A 27,336-nucleotide genomic window follows, 5' to 3' on the forward strand; every position below is an offset into this window, starting at 1 on the left:
TTTTAGAGAAACAAACTTTATTTTGACATCAGAATAAAAGCGTTGTGTTCAGGGACAGCAGGAATAAAGACTTCCGACAGCTCGACACGATCAAACATTTTGCCCGATTGATCAGCGATCGGACGCCATCAGGACATGACGTGCTCCAGGACGCCCTGACGAATCAGCTGCTCACATTTCCAGCGAGGCAGGAAGTGCTGCGGACAGAGAGGGGGGGGTTAAGGTGACCACTTCCTGTACCTGCAGACTGGAGCACGCTCAGTGAGACGTTACGAACATTAAATATTCATGAAGCTGCATGTGATACATGAAGTACTCCGTGTCACAAGGGTCATAGTGAGAGCTGTAGTACTACAGTATTTGGTGCAGTAGAAGAAGAAGCAGCTTCCTGACCTGACTGTTCTTCTTCAGCAGGATCACCGTCCCGTCGTCGATCTCAAACTCTCCGTGGTCCTTTAAACACCTCACCTGGACAGGAGACCGCACTCAAAGTATTAAAGCAGTACTCGCCCCTGCTGTACTGCAGTAAAAAGACTGAAGTAGCAGTATATTTGTACTTGAGTAGAAGTACTGGCTCAGGCTGGACCTGGTCTCACCTCGATGTACAGACTCTTGGGAGGCTTCATGTCCTGCGTGATGTCCAGACCCTCGCCGCCACCCAGAGACCGCATGAAGGACGCCAGGGACTTCTTATACTGACTGAACCACTGCACCTGAACGCACCACACAGTGTTCAGGTTGAAGTACACACTGTGTGTCTTCAGATGTGTACATGTACACTGAAGTATCGTGCAGTACGTTATGTAGTAACCAAGAAGTGGGCGTGGCCTCCATCACGTAACCTTTGCCTGTGAATGAACAGGAAGTGCTTTCAGACTCACCTCCTCGGCACACATGTGGAAGCGGACGTTGGCGGGCAGCACGCTGCCGTACTCCCAGCGCAGCGCCCGGATCCTCAGCAGCCGGTCGTAGCTGAGGGGACGACAAAGAGCGTCTTTAAACAACCAATCACACAGAGGACTGACGGTCACATGACGTACAGGTGAACAGATGGTCACAGGTAGTTACAGGTAGGCGGTGACGCAGCGCTGGTTCCTCAGCAGGCAGCAGTGACGCAGTTTAATGGAGGGAATCAGGTCAGAGCGACCCTCAGTCTTCGCCTGGTTCCTGAGAGACAGACAGGTAGAGAGACAGACGTAGAGAGGTAGAAACAGAGAGGTAGAGAGAGACAGGTAGAAAGACAGGTAGAGAGGTAGAGACAGGTAGAGAGACAGACGTAGAGAGGTAGAGACAGAGAGGCAGAGAGAGACAGGTAGAAAGACAGGTAGAGAGGTAGAGACAGAGAGGTAGAGAGAGACAGGTAGAAATACAGGTAGAGAGGTAGAGACAGAGAGGTAGAGAGAGACAGGTAGAGAGACAGAGAGGTAGAGAGAGACAGGTAGAAAGACGGGTAGAGAGGTAGAGAGAGACAGGTAGAAAGACGGGTAGAGAGGTAGAGACAGAGGTAGAGACAGAGAGGTAGAGAGAGACAGGTAGAAAGACGGGTAGAGAGGTAGAGACAGAGGTAGAGAGAGACAGGTAGAAATACAGGTAGAGAGGTAGAGACAGAGAGGTAGAGAGAGACAGGTAGAAAGACGGGTAGAGAGGTAGAGACAGAGAGGTAGAGAGAGACAGGTAGAGAGACAGACAGGTAGAGAGAGACAGGTAGAAAGACGGGTAGAGAGGTAGAGACAGAGAGGTAGAGAGAGACAGGTAGAAAGACGGGTAGAGAGGTAGAGAGAGACAGGTAGAAAGACGGGTAGAGAGGTAGAGAGACAGGTAGAAAGACGGGTAGAGAGGTAGAGACAGAGGTGGAGACAGAGGTAGAGAGACAGGTAGAAAGACGGGTAGAGAGGTAGAGAGAGACAGGTAGAAAGACGGGTAGAGAGGTAGAGACAGAGGTAGAGAGACAGGTAGAAAGACGGGTAGAGAGGTAGAGACAGAGGTAGAGAGACAGGTAGAAAGACGGGTAGAGAGGTAGAGACAGGTAGAGACAGAGAGGTAGAGAGAGACAGGTAGAAAGACGGGTAGAGAGGTAGAGAGAGACAGGTAGAGAGACAGACAGGTAGAGAGAGACAGGTAGAAAGACGGGTAGAGAGGTAGAGACAGAGAGGTAGAGAGACAGGTAGAAAGACGGGTAGAGAGGTAGAGACAGAGAGGTAGAGACAGAGAGGTAGAGAGACAGGTAGAAAGACGGGTAGAGAGGTAGAGACAGAGGTAGAGAGAGAGAGGTAGAGAGACAGGTAGAAAGACGGGTAGAGAGGTAGAGACAGAGAGGTAGAGAGACAGAGGTAGAGACAGAGAGGTAGAGAGAGACAGGTAGAGAGACAGACAGAGAGACAGACAGGTAGATAGAGACAGGTAGAAAGACGGGTAGAGAAGTAGAGACAGAGAGAGACAGAGAGGTAGAGAGACAGGTAGAAAGACGGGTAGAGAGGTAGAGACAGAGGTAGAGACAGAGAGGTAGAGAGAGACAGGTAGAGAGACAGACAGAGAGACAGACAGGTAGAGAGAGACAGGTAGAAAGACGGGTAGAGAAGTAGAGACAGAGAGGTAGAGAGACAGGTAGAAAGACGGGTAGAGAGGTAGAGACAGAGGTAGAGACAGAGAGGTAGAGAGACAGGTAGAAAGACGGGTAGAGAGGTAGAGAGAGACAGGTAGAGAGACGTAGAGAGGTAGAAACAGAGAGAGGTAGACAGAGCTGTCAAAGTAAAATCTAAAAACTAATTGAAAATGAACTGTTGTGGTTCTTTGTTGTATAAGAAATTATCCATTTCTGGAAACTTGTCTTTGGCTTCAACAGGTTCAGTAGAAAAACATTAAAAACATCAAATATACACACAGTCCATTTAAACACAAACCCAACAGGTTTACACTAAACTAGACAAAAACCAGCCTTCAAAGTAAAACACAGAACACTCACACGTCAGTCTGGTTCTGTTCATAAAGGGCTTCCATCTCCTGCAGAACCTGCCGGAGTCCGTCCTCCTGAAACCACACACATGTTATACAACCAGACTGACCCGGGTTCAGCTGGGTTCTCCAGAACCTGAAGTCTCCGGTCCTACTGATGGTTCAGGGCCTCAAAGTGTTCTGAAACCGAACTCCGTTTAAAATTCTGCCAGTTTTACGCTGACTTGTCATGACTCTAACGTACCGACCTAGTACCGGTGTGACAGTTTAACTGGTGGCTGAATTAACTGGCGAAAGTCCCAGATGTGTCGCAGGCAACAGGATGCACTGACTGCAAAGCAGGAAATACGTTCCGATAACTTTATTTATCTCCGTAATGTGTTGTCATGTAGATACATGCTGCTGAATGCAGTTTGCAAAACGTCAATAAACCGTCCAAATGTTCATGTTGTCGGTCTGATTTGTGCCACGGCCGGTTTAGACGTGTTCTTTCTTACAGAAGGGAAACAGGCATTTGTAATTACAGAAGATTTGGTGAAAGAATAAATTAATGTAGACAAAGAATCAGACCAGTCCCCCCCCCCCCCCCATGCACCAACAATGAGCTGGGACTGAACATAAACTGTGACTAAAGAACAAAACACTCTCTCCGTGTGTTAACGGGGTCCACAGAGAACCGGAGACCCTTACTGTGACTAAAGAACACAACAAACTCTCTCCGTGTGTTAACGGGGTCCACAGAGAACCGGAGACCCTTACTGTGACTAAAGAACACAACAAACTCTCACCGCGTGTTAACGGGGTCCACAGAGAACCGGAGACCCTTACTGTGACTAAAGAACAAAACAAACTCTCTCCGTGTGTTAACGGGGTCCACAGAGAACCGGAGACCCTTACTGTGACTAAAGAACACAACAAACTCTCACCGCGTGTTAACGGGGTCCACAGAGAACCGGAGACCCTTACTGTGACTAAAGAACACAACAAACTCTCCGTGTTAACGGGGTCCACAGAGAACCGGAGACCCTTACTGTGACTAAAGAACACAACAAACTCTCCGTGTTAACGGGGTCCACAGAGAACCGGAGACCCTTACTGTGACTAAAGAACAAAACAAACTCTCTCCGCGTGTTAACGGGGTCCACAGAGAACCGGAGACCCTTACTGTGACTAAAGAACAAAACAAACTCTCTGCGTGTTAACGGGGTCCACAGAGAACCGGAGACCCTTACTGTGACTAAAGAACAAAACAAACTCTCCGTGTTAACGGGGTCCACAGAGAACCGGAGACCCTTACTGTGACTAAAGAACACAACAAACTCTCCGTGTTAACGGGGTCCACAGAGAACCGGAGACCCTTACTGTGACTAAAGAACAAAACAAACTCTCTCCGCGTGTTAACGGGGTCCACAGAGAACCGGAGACCCTTACTGTGACTAAAGAACAAAACAAACTCTCTGCGTGTTAACGGGGTCCACAGAGAACCGGAGACCCTTACTGTGACTAAAGAACAAAACAAACTCTCTCCGCGTGTTAACGGGGTCCACAGAGAACCGGAGACCCTTACTGTGACTAAAGAACAAAACAAACTCTCCGTGTTAACGGGGTCCACAGAGAACCGGAGACCCTTACTGTGACTAAAGAACAAAACAAACTCTCTGCGTGTTAACGGGGTCCACAGAGAACCGGCGACCCTTACTGTAACTAAAGAACAAAACAAACTCTCTCCACGTGTTAACGGGGTCCACAGAGAACCGGAGACCCTTACTGTGACTAAAGAACACAACAAACTCTCTCCGCGTGTTAACGGGGTCCACAGAGAACCGGAGACCCTTACTGTGACTAAAGAACACAACAAACTCTCTCCGCGTGTTAACGGGGTCCACAGAGAACCGGAGACCCTTACTGTGACTAAAGAACAAACACTCTCTCCGCGTGTTAACGGGGTCCACAGAGAACCGGAGACCCTTACTGTGACTAAAGAACAAAACACTCTCTCCGCGTGTTAACGGGGTCCACAGAGAACCGGAGACCCTTACTGTGACTAAAGAACAAAACAAACTCTCTCTCCGTGTTAACGGGGTCCACAGAGAACCGGAGACCCTTACTGTGACTAAAGAACAAAACAAACTCTCTCCGCGTGTTAACGGGGTCCACAGAGAACCGGAGACCCTTACTGTGACTAAAGAACAAAACAAACTCTCTCCACGTGTTAACGGGGTCCACAGAGAACCGGAGACCCTTACTGTGACTAAAGAACAAAACAAACTCTCCGTGTTAACGGGGTCCACAGAGAACCGGAGACCCTTACTGTGACTAAAGAACACAACAAACTCTCTCCGCGTGTTAACGGGGTCCACAGAGAACCGGAGACCCTTACTGTGACTAAAGAACAAAACAAACTCTCTCGCGTGTTAACGGGGTCCACAGAGAACCGGAGACCCTTACTGTGACTAAAGAACAAAACAAACTCTCTCCGCGTGTTAACGGGGTCCACAGAGAACCGGAGACCCTTACTGTGACTAAGGACAAGATGAACATCAGTCAGAATGAGTTTGCTGAGACGGTCCGTGCACCAGGCTGAGGCCGCAGCCTGTCCAGGCGGAACACGGTCCTTCACCATACAGTGTCCAGCTTTACATCGGCTGGCTACGGGACACGGTTCACAGTCATCACACCGGGCTCGGTAAACGATATCGATGTGTCCGTCCGTATCGAGGCTTGTGTTGATGACGTGTGAAGCCTCGCCAGCCCGCCGTACTGACCGATTCAGGATTCTGGTTTGCGGGTTTGGCGTGCGAATCGAAAGAAGCAGCAAAATGCGACACAATTAGATTTTATCAACAGCTCATTTTAAATGACTAAAAACGTTTATCAACTTGTGTCAGAATTGCTTTGATCAAATAACTTTTTGTGATGAAAGTGTTGACATGTTTTTGTAAGAATTCTTACCCCATATTACAGTAATGATAGTTTTCTAAAGGTAACAAAGGAAAGAAGCACTGTGGAAGTGTTCTTTTAAATCTAGATGAATCAGAACCCGCTGCCTTGTTTCCTTCTGACCCTCATCGGATCATAAAGACTTCACACAGCAAAGCCGGTCCGTTACCGGCGGTCACTCACGTTAAAGGCGGGCAGCTGTCCGTCGCTCATCCGGTGCAGCTCGCGGATCAGCTCCACGGCCTTCTCGCAGAACATCCCGGAGAACCGAGAACCGACCCTCTGATCCGACTTCAACCGGGAAACTCCTCCGCTCGCGCCGCACAGCTCGGCCCGGTTTCGCGGCAAAATCCGGTCTTCGTGTTGTGATCACGTGACAGGATGACGTAGCGCTCCGGGTGCCGAGTTGGGACAAACGTCAAATCAGTGGCGCGAGCAGCCGGTCGATCACCTTTAACGGTTGATTAAAGACGCCGCCATGTTGTGAGGCTGCTGTTTCCCGCCAGGCTGAGAGGTGAGCGCGTGTTTTATTTACGTTGATGTTCGTCACCGGAAACGCGCACTTTGTCGCTGTTACGGCCCCGTTCCTGGCCCGGATTCCGACTTCCGGTTAGCGAACAGCTCAGCCGGTTAAAAATAAACCGTCCGGCAGAAACCGGAGCCGGCACGAGCCCGGGTACCGACACGAGCCCCGGTACCGGCACGAGCCCCGGTACCGACACGAGCCTTGATACTGAAGTACGGAGAAGAAGTTTGTTCTTCGTCTGAGCGGATATTCGCTGCTCACTTCACGCTGCGTTCAAGTAACCTGGGCGATTTGTGGCTCTGAAATGGTAAATATCTGCTTCCGGTTTGTGTTTTCAGCTCAACACTAACAAAAAGAACAAACAGGACACAGAAGTGATCTGGAGCCAAACACGGCAGAGCAGCACAAGCTGGACGCGTTGTGTTCAGGGGCTCGGGAATGTTGAGTTCCCCTCCTGCTGCAGCCAGCAGGTCAAGTTTAACTAAGTACATTTACTCAGTTTTACTTCAGGTATGAAGTATTTAATAGAGTGTAAATACGTTTACTGCACCGCACCTGTGTGATGGCTTCAGGTACCTCACATCAAGGAACATCAGATACAACAGAGAAAACACTTTACTGCAACATGAGTACTTTTACTGCAGTAAGGTTTGAATGCAGGACTTTAAGTTGTAGTGGTGGTATTAGTACTTCTACTGCAGTAAAGTACACGGCTGCTGTACAGAGAAGACGTGCAGCATTTGTGAACCGCTGATAATCACACCTGTCTGCATGGACAGTGTTTCACTGTGTACTGCAGTACTACTACGTACCGTTGTATGTAAAACGCACAAAGAACAGCATGCTTTTATTTTGACATACTGTGGACACGTCTTCAAGTGTACAGTGTACAAATATTGCACAAGCAGGAGTACAGTCCACCAGCAGTACTGTAATCCTGCAGTACTGTCTCCGTATGCAGTACTACTACACTGTAGTGAGCCGCGTCTCTCCGGACTGACCTCAGATCTGTGTTCTGAACACAGCCTTTGTGTTTTTAGATAAGTGAGGAGTAATGAAGTTCTGCTCCTAAGAGAACGTTGGACCCTTCAGGACCCAGCTCAGGTCTGATATCGGCGTGTTTACGTCCTGCTCTCTGAATATTGGTTGACCTGAAGGTGACAGGTGGAATCCTGCAGGTGGGCGGGGGAACAAAAACGTCTTTGTGCTTCAGCAGAACCGGTTCAGCAGGTCTGGACCAGACCTACAGGTCCTGGTTTTTGTGTCTCAGGGTCCCCTGTCGGAAGTGGATCAGGTCTACAAGTTCACGTTCGTCATAAAAGTTTTGTGTTTGTGTCTGCGGGGCGCCGTCTGTACGCTCACTCTGTTGTACTCTGTAAGTTTGTGTACTTGTACTTTACGTGAGTACTAAGACTGCTTTATACTGTACTTGTCTGCCGGGTTCTGTGCTTTGCAGATGTACTAGGTTGAAAACCTCCTCTCTAGTAAGTATATGTGTCTAAAAACACCTTGTGGTATTTCTACTTTTACTTAATAAGTACTTGTTCCACCTCTGGTCCTGGACGGGATCGTACTGAGTACCTGTTCCTGCTCTGTGTTGGTTGAGAGCTCGGCCTGTTTTATAACCTTTGGTTTCTTACAGAAGTTTACGAGCTGCACTTGAAGGCACCACGCTCCAGTTCACTTGTTATTTAGATTTTCTATCATGAACCTGTTTGTTTTGGTGGTCGTTGCTCTGACGCTCCCCAGGGGCCGTGGAGGCGTCACGGTGCGGCCACGTGGTCGCGCCTCTGCGCTGTGATTGGCTGCTGCTCGTCGGCTCTGCGGAGCTCAGTGCGGCAGAGAGCTCCAGCACAGCGGGGACTCGGCTGCGTCCTCACCGGCTCTCACCGCCGCATCTCCCGGTGCGCCAACGGCCTCCTCCCCGCCGACAGGCCCGGTACCGGCTCCTCTCCTCCGGCTAACACCGCTCTCTTTACCGTTTCCAGTGATGAGAAAGCGGACACCGACCGCGGAGCGTGACAGCGGGACCACCGGCACTCTGCTGGACAGCGTCCCGGACCTGAAGCAGCGCCCCGGCAGCGGAGCAGCGGGGCCCGCAGCGGGCGGCCGGCAGGGCCCGGGAGAGGAGGGGAGCATGGGGAAGCCGTTCCGGAGGTAAGAGACCGGGACAGGTGCGTTCAGGGGAGACAGAGTAACGGGAATAAACAGATATTCTGTATATATGTTTATATCCGGCTTTTCACAGCGGACTCATCCAGTTCAGCCTGCAAACAGAAAACATTAAATAAATAAACTGAATTAATTATAAAGCATCAATGATACTTTATAAAGTACTACCAGGTAAATGTATTGTATTGTGGGGAAACTGAAGTATTAAATGTTTCTAACGAATTTGAATTGATTTTATATTCAGGTCAGTATAAAATGGTGAAGCAGTGTAGTAGTACACGCTTTACACGCTGTACGGAAGTAATATGTAGTACACGCTGTACACGCTGTACAGAAGTAATATGTAGTACACGCTGTACACGCTGTACAGAAGTAATATGTAGTACACGCTGTACAGAGTAGTATGTAGTACACACTGTCTTTGCTATCTGCGTCTTATTTTGGTAGTTCTGTCTGGCTTCCTGTTTGGACGTGTTATTTTCTTTGCAATCTGCGTCTTATTTTGGTAGTTCTGTCTGGCTTCCTGTTGGGACAATTTTAGTTTCCTTGCTACCTGCCTTGCAGCCCTGTCTGTCTCTCTGTCTGTCACCTGTCTGTCTCTCTGTCTCTCCCCCGTCTCTCTGTCTCTCACCGGTCTGTCTCTCTGTCTGTCACCTGTCTGTCTCTCTTTCTCTCCCCGTCTCTCTGTCTCTCACCGGTCTGTCTCTCTGTCTGTCTCTCTGTCTGTCTGTCTCTCTGTCTGTCTCTCTGTCTGTCACCTGTCTGTCTCTCTGTCTCTCCCCTGTCTCTCTGTCTGTCACCTGTCTGTCTCTCTGTCTCTCACCTGTCTGTCTCTCTGTCTGTCTCTCTGTCTCTCACCGGTCTGTCTCTGTCTCTCACCGGTCTGTCTCTCACCTCTCTGTCTCTCTGTCTCTCACCTCTCTGTCTCTCTGTCTCTCACCGGTCTGTCTCTCACCTGTCTATCTCTCACCGGTCTGTCTCTCACCGGTCTGTCTCTCTGTCTCTCACCTGTCTGTCTGTCTGCCTCTCACTGGTCTGTCTCTCACCTGTCTGCTCTCACCGGTCTGTCTCTCTGTCTCTCACCTGTCTGTCTGTCTGCCTCTCACCTGTCTGTCTGTCTGCCTCTCACTGGTCTGTCTCTCTGTCTCTCACCTGTCTGTCTGTCTATCTCTCACCGGTCTGTCTCTCACCGGTCTGTCTCTCTGTCTCTCACCTGTCTGTCTGTCTGCCTCTCACTGGTCTGTCTCTCACCTGTCTGCCTCTCACCGGTCTGTCTCTCTGTCTCTCACCTGTCTGTCTCTCTGTCTCTCACCGGTCTGTCTGTCTGCCTCTCACTGGTCTGTCTCTCTGTCTCTCACCGGTCTGTCTGTCTGCCTCTCACCTGTCTGTCTCTCTGCCTCTCACCGGTCGTCTGTCTGCCTCTCACTGGTCTGTCTCTCTGTCTCTCACCGGTCTGTCTGTCTGCCTCTCACCGGTCTGTCTCTCTGCCTCTCACCGGTCTGTCTCTCTGCCTCTCACCGGTCTGTCTGTCTGCCTCTCACTGGTCTGTCTCTCTGCCTCTCACCGGTCTGTCTGTCTGCCTCTCACCTGTCTGTCTGTCTGCCTCTCACCGATCTGTCTCTCTGTCTCTCTCTCTGTCTCTCACCGGTCTGTCTCACCGGTCTGTCTCTCACCGGTCTGTCTCTCTGTCTCTCTCTCTGTCTCTCACCGGTCTGTCTCTCTGTCTCTCACCGGTCTGTCTCTCTGTCTCTCACCGGTCTGTCTGTCTCTCACCTGTCTGTCTCTCACCTGTCTGTCTGTCTCTCACCGATCTGTCTCTCTGTCTCTCTCTCTGTCTCTCACCGGTCTGTCTCTCTGTCTCTCTCTCTGTCTCTCACCGGTCTGTCTCTCACCTGTCTGTCTCTCTGTCTCTCACCGGTCTGTCTCTCTGTCTCTCACCGGTCTGTCTCTCACCGGTCTGTCTCTCTGTCTCACCGGTCTGTCTCTCTGTCTCTCTCTCTGTCTCTCACCGGTCTGTCTCTCTGTCTCTCACCGGTCTGTCTCTCACCGGTCTGTCTCTCTCTCTGTCTCTCACCGGTCTGTCTGTCACCTGTCTGTCTCTCATCGGTCTGTCTCTCACCTGTCTGTCTCTCTGTCTCTCACCTGTCTGCCTCTCACCTGTCTGTCTCTCTGTCTCTCACCTGTCTGTCTCTCACCTGTCTGTCTCTCACCGGTCTGTCTCTCTGTCTCTCACCGGTCTGTCTCTCACCTGTCTGTCTCTCTGTCTCTCACCTGTCTGTCTCTCACCTGTCTGTCTCTCTGTCTCTCACCGGTCTGTCTCTCTGTCTCTCACCTGTCTGTCTCTCACCGGTCTGTCTCTCTGTCTCTCACCGGTCTGTCTCTCTGTCTGTCTCTCTGTCTCTCACCTGTCTGTCTCTCTGTCTCTCACCTGTCTGTCTCTCACCGGTCTGTCTCTCTGTCTCTCACCTGTCTGTCTCTCTGTCTCTCACCTGTCTCTCACCTGTCTGTCTCTCTGTACGCTCCATTCTGGTCTGACCTGAAGTAGATGGCTTTTCTGACCCAGAATCCCTCTGAGACGCTGACTCAGACCAACAGGAAGCTGACTTCTTCTTTCGCTCTTAAAGTTGCGGCGGCGCTCAGCGACCCGTGACCTGGAGCGGGCAGCCACATCAGCAGCGAGGTCACTTCCTGTCTGGGTCAGATGATGAAAGTGAGGCCGACGCTGAGTAAGAACAGCGTGCAGACTTCCTGGTACTTCCTGGTACTTCCTGCGTACCGCAGTATTATTGATGTCACTTCCCCTTCCGGAACACGCTGGACTGAGCGGCCAAACATCTGTTACCATGGCTGCGTTTAGCAAGCGGTGAGCGACCTTCACCGCTCCCCAAAGAACCAGCAGCTGATTCAGGCTGCTCAGTGAGCGGAACTGCGTCACGTCACGCGCATACCCTCTATACGTACTACTGCAGTATATGTACTACTGCAGTATACGTACTACTGCAGTATATGTACTACTGCAGTATACGTACTACTGCAGTATATGTACTACTACAGTATACGTACTACTGCAGTATATGTACTACTGCAGTATAGGTAGTACTACTGCAGTATAGGTAGTACTACTGCAGTATAGGTAGTACTACTGCAGTATATGTACTACTACAGTATACGTACTACTGCAGTATATGTACTACTGCAGTATACGTACTACTGCAGTATATGTACTACTACAGTATACGTACTACTGCAGTATATGTACTACTACTGCAGTATAGGTAGTACTACTGCAGTATAGGTAGTACTGCTGCAGTATACGTACTACTGCAGTATACGTACTACAGTATACGTACTACTGCAGTATACGTACTACTGCAGTATATGTACTACTGCAGTATATGTACTACAGTATACGTACTACTGCAGTATATGTACTACAGTATACGTACTACTGCAGTATAGGTAGTACTACTGCAGTATAGGTAGTACTGCTGCAGTATAGATGGGACTGCTGCAGTATACGTACTTCTGCAGTATACGTAGGACTGCAGTATACGTAGGACTGCAGTATACGTACTACTGCAGTATACGTACTACTGCAGTATACGTACTACTGCAGTATAGGTAGGACTGCTGCAGTATAGGTAGGACTGTAGTATAGGTACTACTGCAGTATACGTACTACTGCAGTATACGTACTACTGCAGTATACGTACTGCTGCAGTATAGGTATTACTGCTGCAGTATAGGTAGGACTGCTGCAGTATAGGTACTACTGCAGTATACGTACTACTGCAGTATAGGTAGGACTGCAGTATACGTACTACTGCAGTATAGGTAGGACTGCAGTATACGTACTACTGCAGTATACGTACTACTGCAGTATAGGTAGGACTGCAGTATACGTACTACTGCAGTATAGGTAGTACTGCAGTATAGTAGTACTACTGCAGTATATGTACTACTGCAGTATAGGTAGTACTGCTGCAGTATGCTGCAGTATAGGTAGGACTGTAGTATAGGTAGGACTGTAGTATAGGTAGTACTGCTGCAGTATGCTGCAGTAAAGGTAGTACTACTGCAGTATATGTACTACTGCAGTATAGGTAGTACTGCTGCAGTATGCTGCAGTATAGGTAGGACTGCTGCAGTATAGGTAGGACTGTAGTATAGGTACTACTGCAGTATAGGTAGTTCCGCTGCAGTATAGGTAGTACTATAGTATAGGTAATACTGCGGTAGTACAGCAGCAGTATAGGTAGTACTGCAGGTATACTGCAGCAGTATAGTAGTACTGCAGCAGTATAGGTATACTGCAGCAGTATAGGTAGTACTGCAGGTAGTACTGCAGCAGTATAGGTAGTACTGCAGTACAGGTGTGACACCTGTCCACAGAGCTGCTCTGGTCTTTGTTTTATACTCTGATTGTTGATGAACAGCTGACTCAGTTTGCTGATTAAAGTGACTCTTCAGTGAGCAGCGAAAGGTCGGGGGGTCAGGGTAATGAGCATGAGCAGCGCGGTGACGCCAGGTAAACTACCGCGACGCACCTGAGGGAGCCCGGAGAAGGACCCAGACCTACGTAGAAGGCCGACTCTATGGGGCAGCAGCACCTTCAGGGAAAGTTTGAAGGGGCTCCTCACAGCAAAAGCTTCCAGCGTCTGCGGCCACCGTGGCTGACTTACAACAAGTCCTTTAGGCAGGTCCCGCCTCCGAGCAGCTGAAAGGGGACAGAGCCAGAACTGGACTTCCACCGGGTCAGAACACGCTAGCAGATTTTCCTGCTGGTTCTGCTGAGTGCTGCTGAGAAGACTTTGACCCAAATAAGGTTTACACAAAGTGTTTCTGCACGCCGGTTCCGCTTGTCGTTCTACTTGTTGTTCCGCTTGTCGTTCTACCTGTTGTTCCGCTTGTCGTTCTACTTGTTGTTCCGCTTGTCGTTCTACCTGTTGTTCCGCTTGTCGTTCTACCTGTTGTTCCGCTTGTCGTTCTACCTGTTGTTCTACCTGTTGTTCTTCTTGTTGTTCTTCTTGTTGTTCCGCTTGTCGTTTGGCTTGTTGTTCCGCTTGTCATTCTGCCTGTTGTTCTGCGAATTGTTCCGCTTGTCGTTCTACCTGTCGTTCCGCTTGTCGTTCTACCTGTTGTTCTACTTGTTGTTCTTTTTGTCGTTCTACCTGTCGTTCCGCTTGTTGTTCTTCTTGTTGTTCTGCTTTTTGTTCTGCTTGTCGTTCTACCTGTTGTTCTACTTGTCGTTCGGCTTGTTGTTCCGCTTGTCATTCTGCCCACCGGTTCCGCTTGTCGTTCTACCTGTTGTTCTACCTGTTGTTCAGCTTGTTGTTCCGCTTGTCGTTCTACCTGTCGTTCTACCTGTTGTTCCGCTTGTCGTTCTACCTCTTGTTCTGCTTGTTCCGCTTGTCGTTCTACCTGTCGTTCTGCTTGTCGTTCTACTACTGTTGTTCTGCTTGTCGTTCTACCTGTCGTTCCGCTTGTTGTTCTACCTGTTGTTCTGCTTGTTCCGCTTGTCGTTCTACCTGTTGTTCGCTTGTTCCGCTTGTCGTTCTACCTGTTATTCTGCTTGTTCCGCTTGTCGTTCTACCTGTTGTTCTGCTTGTCGTTCTACCTGTTGTTCTGCTTGTTCCGCTTGTTGTTCTACCTGTTGTTCCGCTTGTCATTCTACCTGTTGTTCCGGTTGTTCCGCTTGTCGTTCTACCTGTTGTTCCGCTTGTTGTTCTACCTGTTGTTCCGCTTGTTGTTCTCCTGTTGTTCCGCTTGTTGTTCTACCTGTTGTTCCGCTTGTCATTCTACCTGTTGTTCCGGTTGTTCCGCTTGTCATTCTACCTGTTGTTCCGCTTGTTCCGCTTGTTGTTCTACCTGTCGTTCCGCTTGTCGTTCTACCTGTCGTTCTTCTTGTCGTTCTTCTTGTTGTTCCGCTTGTCATTCTACCCACCGATTCCGCTTGTCGTTCTACCTGTTGTTCTACCTGTTGTTCCGCTTGTTGTTCCGCTTGTCGTTCTACCTGTTGTTCTGCTTGTTCCGCTTGTCGTTCTACCTGTCGTTCCGCTTGTCGTTCTACCTGTTGTTCTGCTTGTCGTTCTACCTGTTGTTCCGCTTGTCGTTCTACCTGTCGTTCCGCTTGTTGTTCTACCTGTTGTTCTGCTTGTTCCGCTTGTCGTTCTACCTGTCGTTCCGCTTGTCGTTCTACCTGTTGTTCTGCTTGTTCCGCTTGTTGTTCTACCTGTCGTTCCGCTTGTCGTTCTACCTGTCGTTCCGCTTGTCGTTCTACCTGTTGTTCTGCTTGTTCCGCTTGTTGTTCTACCTGTCGTTCCGCTTGTCGTTCTACCTGTTGTTCTGCTTGTCGTTCTACCTGTCGTTCCGCTTGTCGTTCTACCTGTTGTTCTGCTTGTTCCGCTTGTCGTTCTACCTGTCGTTCCGCTTGTCATTCTACCTGTTGTTCTGCTTGTCGTTCTACCTGTTGTTCCGCTTGTCGTTCTACCTGTCGTTCCGCTTGTTGTTCTACCTGTTGTTCTGCTTGTTCCGCTTGTCGTTCTACCTGTTGTTCTGCTTGTTCCGCTTGTTGTTCTACCTGTTGTTCCGCTTGTCGTTCTACTTGTTGTTCTACCTGTCGTTCCGCTTGTCGTTCTACCTGTTGTTCTACCTGTTGTTCCGCTTGTTGTTCTACCTGTTGTTCTACCTGTTGTTCCGCTTGTTGTTCTACCTTTTGTTCCGCTTGTCATTCTACCTGTTGTTCCGCTTGTTCCGCTTGTTGTTCTACCTGTCGTTCCGCTTGTCGTTCTACCTGTCGTTCTTCTTGTTGTTCCGCTTGTCATTCTGCCCACCGATTCCGCTTGTCGTTCTACCTGTTGTTCTACTTGTTGTTCCGCTTGTTGTTCCGCTTGTCGTTCTACCTGTTGTTCTGCTTGTTCCGCTTGTCGTTCTACCTGTCGTTCCGCTTGTCGTTCTACCTGTCGTTCTTCTTGTTGTTCCGCTTGTCATTCTGCCCACCGATTCCGCTTGTCGTTCTACCTGTTGTTCTACTTGTTGTTCCGCTTGTTGTTCCGCTTGTCGTTCTACCTGTTGTTCTGCTTGTTCCGCTTGTCGTTCTACCTGTCGTTCCGCTTGTCGTTCTACCTGTTGTTCTGCTTGTCGTTCTACCTGTTGTTCCGCTTGTCGTTCTACCTGTCGTTCCGCTTGTTGTTCTACCTGTTGTTCTGCTTGTTCCGCTTGTCGTTCTACCTGTCGTTCCGCTTGTCGTTCTACCTGTTGTTCTGCTTGTTCCGCTTGTTGTTCTACCTGTCGTTCCGCTTGTCGTTCTACCTGTTGTTCTGCTTGTCGTTCTACCTGTCGTTCCGCTTGTCGTTCTACCTGTTGTTCTGCTTGTTCCGCTTGTCGTTCTACCTGTCGTTCCGCTTGTCGTTCTACCTGTTGTTCTGCTTGTCGTTCTACCTGTTGTTCCGCTTGTCGTTCTACCTGTCGTTCCGCTTGTTGTTCTACCTGTTGTTCTGCTTGTTCCGCTTGTCGTTCTACCTGTCGTTCCGCTTGTCGTTCTACCTGTTGTTCTGCTTGTTCCGCTTGTTGTTCTACCTGTCGTTCCGCTTGTCGTTCTACCTGTTGTTCTGCTTGTTCCGCTTGTTGTTCTACCTGTTGTTCTGCTTGTTCCGCTTGTCGTTCTACCTGTCGTTCCGCTTGTCGTTCTACCTGTTGTTCTGCTTGTTCCGCTTGTCGTTCTACCTGTCGTTCCGCTTGTCGTTCTACCTGTTGTTCTGCTTGTTCCGCTTGTTGTTCTACCTGTCGTTCCGCTTGTCGTTCTACCTGTTGTTCTGCTTGTTCCGCTTGTTGTTCTACCTGTCGTTCCGCTTGTCGTTCTACCTGTTGTTCTGCTTGTTCCGCTTGTCGTTCTACCTGTTGTTCTGCTTGTCGTTCTACCTGTCGTTCCGCTTGTCGTTCTACCTGTTGTTCTGCTTGTTCCGCTTGTTGTTCTACCTGTTGCTGCACACGTGTGGTGGAAGGATAACTGTCAGTACCCGAGGTTTAGGCCCCGGTGAGGGGGGGGGGGGGGGGGCAGTGTGCCAACGCTGCTGGTCTGTGGCGTCTGCAGGGCTGAGCCGGGAGCTCAGTCATCTGATTACACAGAGCGGGGGGAGGGGGGGCTTTAAGCAGTAATCCGTGTTGGCGGTCTGAACCTGAGACTGGAGCAGATAGAACCCTCCCCCCCCCCCGCAGGCTGACCTCCGTGTGACCTTCAGGCTGCAGCTCGCCGTTAGCAGCGTGACATCAGAGGTTTAATCTCCCTGAAGCTGCTCGGCTTCCTGCTCAGCCAGGATCAGGTCTGAGAGTCTGGACTCCCAGCTGTGTCCCGGTCCTGATGTCTCTGGGGTTCAGCATAGTCCCACCGTCCAGAAGTGAACTGGTCCTTCATGCTGCGTTCAGGTCCCGTCAGGTTCCTGACCTCTGCAGGTGCATCTCAGGGCTGACCGTGACGTTTGTCTGTCAGCGGCTGCTGACCTGTTGTTATCTTGATAAGACGGATGTCCTCTGTCCTCTAGCCGATGGTTCACCTGGACGCCATGCGCTGCTGTCATGTGACGTCAGTGCGAGGCGTTCAGGTGCAGCTGGAGGACGGGCGCTCTGTCCTTCAGGAGCTTTAAAGACCAAAATGATTCGCCCTCAGGAACATCTTCCTGCTTGCAGCATTGATTAAATCAAACATTCACCAGAATTCATTCGGAAGCTTTTGGTACGTTTTGGAACAGAAAACAGATTTTAGGCTGGTTTTATATCAGTCAGTGAAAAATGAGCTGGTGCCTAATTAACCAATCGGCTTCCAAAGAACAGCTGAGCGTTCAGTCAGCATAGAAGGAACAGGGCTCCTGAACACATCATGGAGAGGCGACTGAAAGACTACTTCTGCTCAGCGTGCCGGAGACGGAGGACGTCGGTCCTGACCTCGGGCGGAAGATAGTGCTCGTGATAAGGAGGAACCGGCCGTGGTCCTAAGCGCAAGATGTCAAGAACTCTGGAGAGGAAATTAGTCGCTGAGCCGGCCTCCTGTGGAGTCGATGTCTCAGCTGCGAGGGCTCTCCATGGCGCCCCACAGCCGGGCCGAGGTTTGCCCGTCAACGCTGGAAAGGTAAAGATGAGTTTTAGAAGTCTGTGCTTTGGTCTGATGAGACTGAACAGGAAGTGAACAGCTCCGTCTCAGGCGGGTCATGGAGGCGTCTGTCCCGGTCTGCCTGGACCGGCCCAGTACAGAACTCCTGTTGTTGTCCGCGGCGGCTCAGAAAGGTCTCTGGACCGCTGGTCCTGTTCACACTGAGACGACGTGTTGTTGCTACTGGTCATTTCCACGGAGACATCAACAGGAAGTACTCAGAGCCTTTACTGTAGTACAAGTACTAACACCTCACTGTAAAAATACTAAAAGTACTGCACTGACAATGTTACTACAGTAAAGGTATAATCAGGAAAATGTACTTGAAGTATTAAAAGTACAAAATGTAGTACTATCATATATTATTATTATCATTGTGATGCGTTCATGTAAATCAGGATTTTCCTGCTCTGCTTGTTGAGGTTGAACTCTTTAGTTTGATTATTTACATTCTGGATCCATCAGCTGATTCTTTCCTCCTTTAATCGACTGGAAATGAAGCAGCGAGAAATGTTGTCATGGCAACTCAGTGTTTGTTCGTCCACTGAAGGACCAGCTGAACTTTATAAACTCTGACTGTGTAAAGTCAAAATATCTGAGATGGAGTAGAAGTACGAGTAAAGTACAGGTACTTCTAGTTTGTACTTAAGTCCAGTATAAGTAAATGTTTAGTCACAGTTTTAGTATTAGCTTCTGGGTCCTGGTCCCCCTCAGGTCCTGGTCCCCCTCAGGTCCTGGTCCCCCTCAGGTCCCGGTCCCCTCAGGTCCTGGTCCCCCTCAGGTCCTGGTCACAGAGTAATTCCTCCCTGCAGAAATACTTGTTGAAGTACACATTGTTGTGAATACTCATGTACTTTTACAGTAGGGTTTTAAATGCAGAAGTTGTACTTGTGCTGAGTATTATTACGTAGTATTACTGGTATTTAAACACATGATCCGAGTACTCTGTCCCCCATCATGATGATCCTGATACCCTAGGAGCTGAGAGCAGCTGGTGAAAGTCCAGGTCCTGGTCTTTAAACTTTAAAGAGCTGGATGCAGACTCTCTGCTTGATGAACGGCTCCTGTGGCGGCTCAGATTGCACTGAGCGCGCTCAGATTGCACTGAGCGCGCTCAGATTGCACCTTCATTTTCTAAGCTGTCAGGCTGAGCAGATAAAGAGCTGAACTGTAGACCTGGACTTGGACTGACTGACCCGGGTCTCTGTCCTCAGGTTGGGTCTGCTGGGGAAGCTGAAGAGGACGGCGCTGTGGCTGCTGGTCGTCTACATCTCTGTCCCCGTCATCATCAAGCTGTTTCCGTCCATCCAGGCCAAACTCGTCTTCCTGAACTTCGGTGAGTGGAAACCGGACCTTCGTGTCCCCCTTCAGGACGAGGCCTCTGACCCTGCACGGTCATCATCGGGTCAGAGTGTCAGCACCTGTTGGGGGGCGTCTCAGGTGTCTACCGGCTGCTTCTGTCCTCTCTGTCTCAGAGAGGGCGGGGCTTAGCGGCTCCTCTCTTCAGGCAGCTCAGCAGCTACAGGGCGCCCGCTCGCCGTGTGGGCGGAGTCACATATACGTTGTGTCCGGTGTTGTGCTGACTTCTGCAGCCTGCTGAGACGTCAGCAGGTCTCGTCCGCTCCTCTCAGACGCCGCCGCGTAAATATTAAGAGTAAACGCTCATAGTACGTGTAGAGTACTCCGAGTGAATCCTGTAGGAGGAGAGTGCAGAACTCTGCGTAACACCGGTCAGTTTAGAAAGGAGGAGGAGCCTCCGTCACTAACGACCGGTCTGACCTCACAGTACATGTACTGCAACAGTACGTCCATTGTGTACTCTCCCTTACTAAAGAGTATCCGGCTGTTGTAGTACAGGTACTGTGAAATGTCCCCATAAATATTCACACATATATTTGAATATTTCAGTACTCGTATTTTCATGATGCATCAAAATCACTGATATTAATTCAGTTTGTAATATTTTCTTATTGATATGTTTAAATGTTGTTCACCACCTCATGATCCTGGTCCTGGTCCTGGTTACTGACTACACCCCTGTCTGTAGCAGCAGTAGATCAGAGGAAACCCTGACCTCCGTCTCAGACGGGTCATGGAGGCGTCTGTCCCAGTCTGCTGTTCAGGGTCGGTGACAGGATGAGGATCGTGTGGGGGAACCAGGACCCCATAGATCAGCTGACATGAGCTAACAGCTGATCAATAATAAATAAACAGTGTGTCCACCAGGGGGCGCTGATTCACCTGGAGAAGTCAGAGTCTGTGCTTCACTTTGAGTCTCTGAGGAGGAGATTATAAATCCTGCATCAGTCGACCTCTAATAAGTACTTTTATTTAAGTACTAGAAGTACAAATTTGAGGTACTTGTACTTAGGGCTGGGCAATAAAAACATTATAATTGTTATTATGAGGTGATTATCCTCATTTTAAATGAACAAATGGTCAATAAATGTTTGATTTAATTCAGTTGAATCACGAACGAATTTTAATTCTGTTGAGGGAAACAGAGTTTACTGAATGTGTTTATTTGACAGGGACGGCGCTCATTAATCAACAGTAAAATAACTGTAAATGAGCCAGAGTTAGCTCAACAGGCTAATTTTCATCTGTTGTCCCTGGCCAGTTCTTATGAGGGCAACCAAAAATAAAGATTTAAAATGACTTATTACAGTCCACAAGTAATAACAATATATACAGAATAGTAGTAAGACAAGTACAACACACAGCAATAAGTAACAAACAACCAGGCAAAACATAACGAGAGATGAGAGAGACCATCTGCAGTCTAATGTCTGTTACGTCTGATTATCAGTTAGCCACTTCTTAAGCTGACCAGTAAAAGAACGATAAGTATTTGCTTCTCTTATCAGCAATAGTAGTTTAGAGGCTGTTACAGAGAACGCTGACGGACTAAAAGCGCTTCTTCCAGTGGGAATGATACAGTCCCCTCTTGTGATACCTCTGGAAACATGAGCGCCTGCTCCCTGCATAACAAATCTCTTCAGTGGAGGCGGGGCAGTGCAATATCTTATGAACTAGACAGAGGTTACTATAATCGATCAAGTTTTCCAACTTAGAAGCCCATGGGTATTTAAGATTTGACGGGTGTGAAAACTATGAATCTAAAACTTTGATAGTATGTTTATAGAGACTTTGGCGTGGCTTCATTGTGGATTTGGTTGCCTGTGCCCTGCTTGTCAAACAATATGTAAAATGTGGGATAATCATGGCATTCATATATATCATAGCAGTTTTAACAAAGCTAAAGTTACTCAATAAAATCTAACTCGTTTGCACACTTTTTACATGAGTTCTAAAAGAGAGATTCGAATCAGTTCAGACACCCAGATACTTGTATTCAGCCACAACTTGCAAATTTTGACCCAATATTATTACGTCTGGGTCTGGAGTGCTACATGTTCGCTTCGAAAAGAAAATGCTCACGTTTTACAAACATTTAACGGAAGACATGATCTGTCAAGCCATGTTGTGATATAGTTCATTGCACTGGTCAGTTTTGAAGCAGCTCGTACATAAATAACAGCATCATCAGCATATAACTGGATTTCTACATCGGGACAAACCAATGTTATTTATGTCGGAGGTCGCACCCATCTGGAGCAACCGTCTCAGAGGGAAGTACTTTATACTACATGGATTTAGCAGTAAAGATTTTCCCTGAACACGTTCTGCGTCAGAAAATATGAACAGAAAGAAACGAGTAAACATGAAGCTTCGTCAGTCAGACTGCTGCTGGTTAATACTTCCTGCTGTGCAGTACTGAGGAATAATACTACTAGTACTACTACTACAGGGGCATGGTACTGCTCCTACTGCAGTAATAACTTAAAACGAAGGTGTTGGTGTTGTGACGTCAGCGGGGTCAAAGGTCAGCCGGGATCTGAGAGAACAGGAAGTGGGCAGGGACAGCGGGTGATTGACAGCAGGAGATTAGATGTGTCATGTGACCTTTCTGTGACCTCTGACCCCCCCCCCCCAGTGAGGATGCCGTACTTCATCGACCTGCAGAGACCTCTGGACCAGGGACTGAACCACACACACAACTTCTACCTGGAGTCTGAGCCGGGCCTGAGGATCGGAGTCTGGTAACTACATGTACAAATACACTTTGGGCGATTTACTGATCCAAAATAAAGAGTGCTAAATCGCATGTGTATTCTAAAATATTGCATGTGTCCTTTTAGTTCCCGTTATGGGTGATTTACTAAGAATTATTGCGTAGATGACAACAGGAGCAAACACAACGGAGGTGGCGGTATTTAAACGAGGGTTTTGAGGGGAAGCAGCGTGAAAACCTTGGTTTGTTTCGTTCAGTGGAAATCGTCTGTACCTGCCCGTCCTGCCTGAGACTGCACTAAGTATTTGGGACAGCACCCCTGAAAAGCTGCTTTGGGAAACCCCGGCAGAAACAGATGCAGTACGCTGGAACGAACCCGACGGCAGGAAATGCCAGCAGATCGAGCTTCATCCAGCCAGAGGGAACGACCGTCCGCTCCGTGACCTCCTGTCCCTGCCCCGTGCGCCTCAACGCCCCATTCCCTCTCCGACGTGTACTACGGGTTGTGTTGCTGTGACGACCGGCGCCCTGTGAACAGCTGGTGATCCTTCCCTCTGGCTGGATGGATTTTATGTGTGATGCAGTACTGCAGCTCGCCGCAGCGCCACGCAACTTTCTAAAGTCTTCCATCTCACGGAGAAAAGTCGTCAGGTGGAAACTTTGCTTTATTGGCGTGAATGTTAATACAACAGTATCGCCAAAGCTGAAGGGCAAAAAAACAAATTCTATTCATATAGTTCATCAAATAAATAAAATAATTGTATTTGTATATTTTGGATAAAGAATAATATTATCTAATATTATATTCCATCACGGCCGTGTCTCCTTCTCGCATCAATAACAGCAGCACTTGGCACCTTCCTGTCTAACGTATGAAACACAGAGGCTGTTGCGCTCAGGTGAAACTGCCTTTAGGTAGATCCCGTCGGTGAAGTAAATAAATATATTTGCATGTTACGCCCCAAACTGCAGACTCATTAAGGCAAAAGTAGTAAATGAACAACAGGTGCTATCTTGACCTTCTGACAGACGTCACTGCTGCACGCCGTCAGTGGATCAGCTGAAGTTTGCACACGTTTTCACTCCGGCAGAGCTTTAGTGAATCTGACCCTAAATCTACTCTGAAGTACTGTAGTTTTCTCTGCTCCCCCATCTGTCATTATTAATATGTACTCTAATCCACTGCCTGAAGGGGGAGGAAGTACTCAGGTAGAAGATCAAACTGCAGTAAAAGTACTCTGAATACACTCTGTAAGACACGTTTCACTTTATTGTCTTTCATCCTCAGAGTACATGTAACAGTAGAGGGAGTACTAAAGTGTGTACATGTACTCATAATGTATATATTTACTCGTTAGCAGTATCTGAGGTATGTAACAGTAGAGGGAGTACTAAAGTGTGTACATGTACTCATAATGTATATATTTACTCGTTAGCAGTATCTGAGGTATGTAACAGTAGAGGGAGTACTAAAGTGTGTACATGTACTCATAATGTATATATTTACTCGTTAGCAGTATCTGAGGTATGTAACAGTAGAGGGAGTACTAAAGTGTGTACATGTACTCATAATGTATATATTTACTCGTTAGCAGTATCTGGGGTATGTAACAGTAGAGGGAGTACTAAAGTGTGTACTTGTACTCATAATGTATATTTACTCGTTAGCAGTATCTGGGGTATGTAACAGTAGAGGGAGTACTAAAGTGTGTACATGTACTCATAATGTATATATTTACTCGTTAGCAGTATCTGAGGTATGTAACAGTAGAGGGAGTACTAAAGTGTGTAAATGTACTCATAATGTATATATTTACTCGTTAGCAGTATCTGAGGTATGTAACAGTAGAGGGAGTACTAAAGTGTGTAAATGTACTCATAATGTATATATTTACTCGTTAGCAGTATCTGAGGTATGTAACAGTAGAGGGAGTACTAAAGTGTGTACATGTACTCATAATGTATATATTTACTCGTTAGCAGTATCTGAGGTATGTAACAGTAGAGGGAGTACTAAAGTGTGTACATGTACTCATAATGTATATATTTACTCGTTAGCAGTATCTGAGGTATGTAACAGTAGAGGGAGTACTAAAGTGTGTACATGTACTCATAATGTATATATTTACTCGTTAGCAGTATCTGGGGTATGTAACAGTAGAGGGAGTACTAAAGTGTGTACATGTACTCATAATGTATATATTTACTCGTTAGCAGTATCTGGGGTATGTAACAGTAGAGGGAGTACTAAAGTGTGTACATGTACTCATAATGTATATATTTACTCGTTAGCAGTATCTGAGGTATGTAACAGTAGAGGGAGTACTAAAGTGTGTACATGTACTCATAATGTATATATTTACTCGTTAGCAGTATCTGGGGTATGTAACCTGCTCCTGACGCACAGTGAGCCAGGTGCATCATGGGTAATGTGTGTGTGTTCCAGGCACACGGTTCCTGCTCAGATGTGGAGAGAAGCTCAGGGGAAACAAGGAGACTGGTACGACGCCACGCTTAGCTCCGCCCACAAGGTCATCCTCTATCTCCATGGAAACGCAGGGACTAGGTGACCTCACACACACACACCTGTCAGTCATCCTGTGACCTTTGACCTCTGTGTGCGGCGTCCTGTCGATGTGTCTGACCTTTGACGTCCTGTTTCTCTGCAGAGGAGGAGACCACAGAGTCCAGCTGTACAAGGTCAGCACACACTAACACGTACATGTACTTGTACTTTACCTGAGTACTTGTGTTTTCTGCTCCTGTACGTTAGGACCAACAGTAAAAGTACTCAGAGAAAAACACATCTTCCTACGTGTTTCCTTACCGTTGATCTCCTGGTCTCTGGAGGGTTTTATTAAATAACTCTGTGTAAGATAACGACTTAAAAATATATAAATGAGAGAAATATTTCATTTAAGTTAGAAAGCAGAATGAGCAGTTATTGTTCCAGCTGTCAGTGTGTCAGAGATTCAGGTTTTACCTGACAACTGGTCCCAGAGAAGAATCCTGGTGAACTCTTTGGTGAACGTGCAGCTCAGCGCAGAGACCAGCAGGGGGCAGCAGACGCTAATACGCTTCACTGCTGACAGTGTCACACACAAACAACAAAATATAAACAATAAACTGTAAATAATAATAAAACACAAACAAACAACAAAATATACACAATAAACTGTAAATAATAATAATAAAACACAAACAAACAACAAAATATAAACAATAAACTGTAAAATAACAATAAAATATAAATAATATAAATAAACACAAGTATTTAACAGTCCAAATATGCCGTCCTTTTTGTCCTGCAGTAACAGTTTCAGCTCCTCATTCAGGCCGTATCAGAGCTCAGATTTGGTCTTTAGAAACACTGAAATCCCGTCAGCCAGGACATGAGGACAGCTGTCAGGTTCGGGTGAGACACCGTGAGCTGCGTTCCTGCACTGATCTCTCTTTAACTGATCTGTCGTACTGAAGTCGCGCTGATGGAGCTGCTAGTTACCAGCTGGACGTGATGTGAGCGTGACTGGGCTGCATGTTTTTCATGACGAGCTGCTGACAGGCTGAATGTGTAAATATGAAATGGGAGACTTTTCATTCATGTCCCACCTGTCTGTCTGTCTCTGTCCCACCTGTCTGTCTGTCTCACATTTCTCTCTGTCCCACCTGTCTGTCCGACCTGTCATCTGTCTCAACTGTCTCTCTGTCTCTCTGTCTCACCTGTCCTCTGTCCCACCTGTCTGTCCAACCTGTCATCTGTCCCACCTGTCCTCTGTCTCACCTGTCCTCTGTCTCGTCTGTCTCGTTTGTCTCTCTGTCTCACCTGTCTCTGTCCCACCTGTCCTCTGTCTCTCTGTCTCACCTATCTGTCTCTCTGTCTCACCTGTCCTCTGTCTCACCTATCTGTCTCACCTGTCCTCTGTCTCACCTGTCTGTCTCTCTGTCTCACCTATCTGTTTCTCTGCCTCACCTATCTGTCTCACCAGTCCTCTGTCTCCCCTGTCTGTCTCTCTGTCTCACCTATCTGTCTCTCTGTCTCACCTCTCCTGTCTCACCTGTCTGTCTCTCTGTCTCACCTATCTGTTTCTCTGCCTCACCTATCTGTCTCACTGGTCCTCTGTCTCCCCTGTCTGTCTCTCTGTCCCACCTGTCTCTCTGTCCCACCTGTCTCTCTGTCTCACCTGTCCTCTGTCCCACCTGTCTCTCTGTCTCTCTGTCTCTGTCTCACCTGTCTGTCTCTGTCTCACCTGTCTGTCTCTCTGTCCCACCTGTCCTCTGTCTCACCTGTCCTCTGTCTCACCTGCCTTTTCCACCTGTTATCTGTCTCATCTATCTGTCTCTGTCCCACCTGTCCTCTGTCTCGTCTGTCCTCTGTCTCGTCTGTCTCTGTCTCACCTGTCTCTGTCTCACCTGTCCTGTCTCCCCTGTCTGTCCTCTGTCTCACCTGTTCTGTCTCTCTGTCTCACCTGTCTCTCTGTCTCCCCTGTCTGTCTCTCTGTCTCACCTGTCCTCTGCCTGTCTTCCTTCAGGTCCTCAGCTCGTTGGGACACCATGTGGTCACGTTTGATTACAGAGGTGAGAAACATTCACACGTTCACCTGCAGAGCTGCTGTCAGCTGACCGACTCACCTGAGTGAGTGTGTGTGTTCAGGCTGGGGCGACTCAGAGGGCTCTCCATCAGAGGTGGGGATGACATCAGACGCTCTCTTCATCTACGATTGGCTGAAACGGCGGCTGGACGCCAAAACGCCGCTTTACATCTGGGGACACTCTCTGGGGACGGGGTAACACACACACACACACAAGTACACACAGATACACACACACTCAGTCCAGTTGTACTTAAATCTTTGTGTTTCCAGAGTCGCCACCAACCTGGTCAGACGGCTGTGTGACAGAGGTTAGACACACACACCTGGGTTCAGAATCAGCTGATCGATGATCACTCAGTAATCAGTAATCGGTTCAGAGCCCGCAGGTGATCACTAACACCTGTGTGATGTCACTTCCAGGAAGTCCTCCCGACGCTCTGATCTTAGAGTCTCCGTTCACCAACATCAGGGAGGAGGCGCGGAGCCACCCCTTCGCCATGGTAACGCCCAGCTGAAAGGTCACAGCGCCGCAGGTGTGTGTGTGTATGTTGTACTCAGTGTGTCTGTGTGCGTTTCAGGTGTACAGGTACCTGCCTGGCTTCGATTGGTTCTTCCTGGACGCCATAACAGCCAACAACATCCGCTTCGCCAGCGATGAGAAGTACGTAACCTCTGACCTGACCTTTGACCTTTAGTGATGTAGAACTGCGGAACCTCAGAACGCTCACTGACCTTTGACCTTTAGTGATGTAGAACTGTGGGACCTCAGAACGCTCCTTGACCTTTGACCTTTAGCGATGTAGAACTGCGGAACCTCAGAACACTCACTAACCTTTGACCTTTAGTGATGTAGAACTGCGGAACCTCAGAACCTTAAAGATCCTTTAGTGGAACGCTCACTGACCTTTGACCTTTAGTGATGAGAGCTGCGGAA

At 48.3% G+C, this 27,336-nt stretch overlaps 2 protein-coding genes across 5 annotated transcripts in view; one reads left to right on the forward strand and one right to left on the reverse strand.

Annotated features, from left to right (window-relative positions):
* On the reverse strand, positions 1-6,316 carry LOC119911399 (DNA replication complex GINS protein PSF1). Its single transcript, XM_038730293.1, has 7 exons — positions 6,076-6,316; positions 2,963-3,027; positions 1,069-1,167; positions 882-972; positions 597-713; positions 394-468; positions 1-197 (listed from the first exon to the last, which is right to left on the reverse strand). Exons 1-7 carry the CDS (start codon positions 6,148-6,150, stop codon positions 129-131), a joined length of 591 nt encoding a protein of 196 aa, XP_038586221.1. The 5' UTR covers positions 6,151-6,316; the 3' UTR covers positions 1-128.
* LOC119911365 (lysophosphatidylserine lipase ABHD12-like) overlaps positions 6,278-27,336 on the forward strand; it is a 22,163-nt gene continuing 1,104 nt past the window's right edge. The window contains exons 1-11 of one of the 4 annotated variants that reach the window (XM_038730239.1): positions 6,278-6,406; positions 8,407-8,575; positions 18,950-19,071; positions 21,733-21,838; positions 24,257-24,376; positions 24,480-24,510; positions 26,340-26,385; positions 26,462-26,594; positions 26,673-26,710; positions 26,823-26,902; positions 26,981-27,063. In XM_038730239.1, the coding sequence (XP_038586167.1) occupies positions 8,409-8,575; positions 18,950-19,071; positions 21,733-21,838; positions 24,257-24,376; positions 24,480-24,510; positions 26,340-26,385; positions 26,462-26,594; positions 26,673-26,710; positions 26,823-26,902; positions 26,981-27,063 (926 nt within the window). In that variant the 5' untranslated portion in view covers positions 6,278-6,406; positions 8,407-8,408. Of the gene's footprint in view, positions 6,407-6,586; positions 6,726-6,866; positions 6,889-7,588; positions 7,794-8,406; positions 8,576-18,949; positions 19,072-21,732; positions 21,839-24,256; positions 24,377-24,479; positions 24,511-26,339; positions 26,386-26,461; positions 26,595-26,672; positions 26,711-26,822; positions 26,903-26,980; positions 27,064-27,336 lie in introns of those variants that run through there. The other 3 variants (XM_038730238.1, XM_038730240.1, XM_038730241.1) reach the window with 3 other exon arrangements.

Source organism: Micropterus salmoides, unplaced genomic scaffold, assembly GCF_014851395.1.
Source record: "Micropterus salmoides isolate LMB-PRFRI ecotype aquatic unplaced genomic scaffold, ASM1485139v1 Ms_hic_scaffold_2, whole genome shotgun sequence".
Classification (NCBI taxonomy): domain Eukaryota; kingdom Metazoa; phylum Chordata; class Actinopteri; order Centrarchiformes; family Centrarchidae; genus Micropterus; species Micropterus salmoides.